Below are 3,848 nucleotides of genomic sequence, written 5' to 3' on the forward strand. Positions count from 1 at the left end.
AAACCCATATCTCTTATTCCTCTCTGCTGCGAAAAAATCAGCAATTATAACGAGATCAATTCTGTAGGGGTGGTGACATTGCCTCAGTATGGTTAAGTCTGACAGATCATACCAGCAATTATCACCGCACCGTTTCTTTAAGAATAATAATTAGAAAAAACACAGGTGGGCCCTTAGTAGCGAAGAAAGCCAATTCACGGAATATGCGGGGAGGAAAGGTTTGCGCGCAATGGAATGGAATATCAGTTCGTGGAGCTTGTGTTTGTTTCAAAGGCTGAAACCTATACTACGCATCCGCCTCCATTATTTCTTCCTACGCAGCCTCATCTAAATTCCGGCTGACGTCTCCTCCGCTCCGCTTTACACACCCGATGGACGAGAGAAGCGTTGCCGAGCAAAGGTTACGAAACGCGGCGTTCGTGTGCATGCAGAGCCAGAAATGTGTACATACGCTAGGGTATTGCCGCGCAATGGCGCACGAAACCAGCAGTAATCGTTCTGCGAATTTAAAGTGAAACACAATGCTAGAAGACTGACCGCAACCAAGAAGCACGAATAAGACGGGTTGTATATTTAAGGACCGAATGGGAAGCAGCTCAGATAGCACCAGCCACCAGACAGGAGCAACCATGAAGACCGCAGTGAGTCTTATATCCTACGTTCAAAAAATGTTCTCGCTAGTGCCGTTCCTTAGTGCCCCCGGTACTGTGTCCTTAAAAACAGTTTATTTACACTAATGTGGTTTATGTCAGGCCACCAAAAATTTTGGAAACAGGCCAGTGGAAATGCTAGGTTTCGAGATATGCTTACTGTGTAACGATTTCAATAGAAGATCAAACGTAATGAGGCTGGTAAAATATGTAAGGTGTGCTTTCTTCAGAATGGATCAAGACAAACTGGATATCCAGCAGACTTGAAGCTACAGAGGCTACAAGCTCATGTGCCTTTCTCCTTCATTTTGCTTTTGTACAATCGTGTAACCCTATTTTATTCACCTAAACAAAATATGTATTTTAATTCGTCTGTAAAATCATAAATAATAACGGGCATATTCTCTGTGCAGTTTATTGTGTTTGCAGTACTGGCCTATTCAGCGCTGGCTGAAGACAGCAAAAAGGCAGCGAAGAAAAACGAGACCACAGTGGAAGGGCGAGGCCTCTTCTTGGGCAGCAACAATGGATTCCCTGGCTGTCCACCATGCCCGTGCGGGTACGGTGGCGGTGCCGGAGGCTTGGCAAGTCTTGGCGGCTATAGTGTTGGTCTCGGTCAGGGAGCCGTACCTGCTGCAGGCCTTGGTTCAGGAGTTGCCTTAGGCTCTGGTGTCGGCGTCGGCCACGGAGTCGGAGCAGTGGGTCTCGGTTCTGGTTTCGGAGTCGGTCCCGCGGCCGGAGTAGCAGGGCTTGGTCATGGTGTCGAGGCCAGTCATGGAGCTGCAGGAGTAAGTGCCGGTTCCGGGCTCGGACTTCAGCACGGAGCAGCCGAAGGAACCCACGGTGTCAGCATTACTCCAGAAGCTGGCGCTGCATTAGCCGGCCTCGCAGACGCAGGAGTTGGTCTCATCGGCGGGTCCAGCCCCGTCCTCACTCCTGGCGTTGGCGTAGGTTCTAAAGTCGTTGGAGCTGGGGCAGGAGTAGGCGCAGGACCTGCGGTTGGACCCGTAGGGGGTGCTGGCATCGTTGGAACTCATGTCGTCCCTGGTCCAGGCATCGGGGCTGGCACTGGAGCTGGCCATCAGTCAGCGGCTTCCGGCCACTCGGGCTTTCAGACTGGCTCCGGATTCGCCAACAAGGCCGGTGGGCACAAGGCTGGGCAGGGCAGCTTCGCCTACAATGTGGGTGGCTCAGACAGCAACTCGTACGGCCACAGCAGTTCTTATGGCGACTCGAAGAGCTTCGGCCTGAGCTCCAATGAAGGTTTCAACCATGCCCGAGGTCAAGGTAGCCACGGAAGCGCCTTCAACAAGCAGGCCGCCGGCTCAGAAGCCTCAAGCCATAGCTCCGGGGTCAAGACAAAGGTGGTCGTTTGAAAAATGTAGGCTTAGTTCTTCTGAGTCGACGCACTTAGCCAAAGAAACACCGCTTGTGGAAAGGAAATAAAAATATTTTTTTAACCTGCATCAATTACTCATTCACAAATAATGACATTAAGTGGAATAGCCTATAAGCATGGTTCATTAAGCTACACAAATGAAAAGGGAAGCCGAGTCTTGTGCATGGATAAGAGAACAAAACTATCTGTACTGCGTTGAAGCAGGTGATGACTACATTCACACTGCAATAAACTGAATAGCAGCTAATATCGCCAGAGACAACTGGAGCCTTTAATGTGATCCTTCTCCCTGTGCAATCCTCCACGGCTAGGAGCAGCATTTACTGACATGTTTTGCAAAGCAGAAATAATCTTCATCATGACAAAGGGTATGCGTTTCACCATTGATAATTACAGTATACCGCAAAAATGAACCGGTTTTGATGTGCTGACAAGTCATCTGAGTGAGTGAGTGAGTGAGTGAGTGAGTGAGTGAGTGAGTGAGTGAGTGAGTGAGTGAGTGAGTGAGTGAGTGAGTGAGTGAGTGAGTGAGTGAGTGAGTGAGTGAGTGAGTGAGTGAGTGAGTGAGTGAGTGAGTGAGCGAGCGAGCGAGCGAGCGAGCGCGCGAGCGAGCGACTTTATTTGGCTGTTTCCGCGTCATGAATGGACAGAGAGAATGTACTGGGCACCATATTTTGTCAAAGCTATAGAGCGAATTGAAAAATTTACTATAAGTAATTAGAGGCAGCATGGTCACGTTAGAAAGACCAAGTTACTCTTGTGAGTATCTGTTTACTCTGTCAAAGTAGCTCTTTCAGTTAAATGCGAAGTTTAATTTCTGGGAGGAAGGGTGAGAGAGAGACATGTGTGCGGCCCTGCGAGAGCGGCTTTTCTTTGTCGATCTCTCTACATTCGCGCATGTACCTTCAGGTGGCGAAGGATCTTATTAAAATAGCGAACAATACAATTTGGTGTGGATGGGCCACTTGATTGGCGCTAGCGAAAATGTTTAGGCTACGTAAAAATAGTCGTGCCAATGGTAAAACGGAGCAAGTGGTCCTGCATTTGCTAGAATAGCATTATTACAAATTGTAGTGGCCGCGCCTTGAGAGGTAAGACGAAGGCGTTGCTTTGCTGTGGTGCGCTTCCTCATTATGAGCACACAAGCTGATCCAGGCACTAAGCCCCCATGAGGGGGCCCAATGTCTGGCTCATCTGCCACGTATAAGTAGTGTGGCATCGTATTGGCGTTGGTCACCACAAACTGTGAGCTACCTTTCCCTCGTGAAGCGCGAAGCCAATGGAGTGCGCAGCGGCATTGAGGAGGAGGGCAAAGGTATTGAGAAGAGTTTATTCTTCCGAGTAACATCTGGGACCGCTGGTGTCGCCCCGCGCGGAGGCGCAATGATGGGGCTATTTTCATATTTTGCGCGTTTTCTTTAGAACGAGGAAAAACAATTGCGCGAGACATAGCACCCCGAAAACAATTGCGTCGGGTGTTTTAAAACAAAATTATTGCTTTTCTATCCAAATTTGATCCCTCGATTCAGTAATCAAAAAGTTCATTAATTATTTTCTTTATTTATTTACAACATACTGCGGTCGAAAGACCAAGCAGGGGGGCGTAACAAAAGCAGTTGACAAAAAAACATTCAAAAAACACAAACACAAGGAAACGTAGTGAAACGGTACCCCCCCCCCCCCAACACACCCTAATACATAATTATAATTCCAAGTTAGCAAGATAGGACAACATTTCAAAGCACAACCAAACAGACACGCAAAATGAAAAGTGGATACAATGTGATACTTATTTAATT

The 3,848-nt window shown here is 48.1% G+C and overlaps 1 protein-coding gene across 2 annotated transcripts; it reads left to right on the top strand.

Moving 5' to 3' along the window:
• Window positions 1-565: 565 nt before the first annotated feature.
• On the top strand, window positions 566-2,110 carry LOC142571479 (uncharacterized). Of its 2 annotated transcripts, none has more exons than XM_075679859.1 (2): window positions 566-641; window positions 1,064-2,110. In XM_075679859.1, the coding sequence occupies exons 1-2, from the start codon at window positions 585-587 to the stop codon at window positions 2,024-2,026; spliced, it is 1,020 nt and encodes a 339-aa protein (XP_075535974.1). In that variant the 5' UTR covers window positions 566-584; the 3' UTR covers window positions 2,027-2,110. The 2 variants fall into 2 exon arrangements, with proteins under 2 accessions (XP_075535974.1, XP_075535984.1); XM_075679869.1 differs by having other exon boundaries at window positions 587-638.
• Window positions 2,111-3,848: the final 1,738 nt, after the last annotated feature.

Source organism: Dermacentor variabilis, chromosome 1, assembly GCF_050947875.1.
Source record: "Dermacentor variabilis isolate Ectoservices chromosome 1, ASM5094787v1, whole genome shotgun sequence".
Classification (NCBI taxonomy): Eukaryota; Metazoa; Arthropoda; class Arachnida; order Ixodida; family Ixodidae; genus Dermacentor; species Dermacentor variabilis.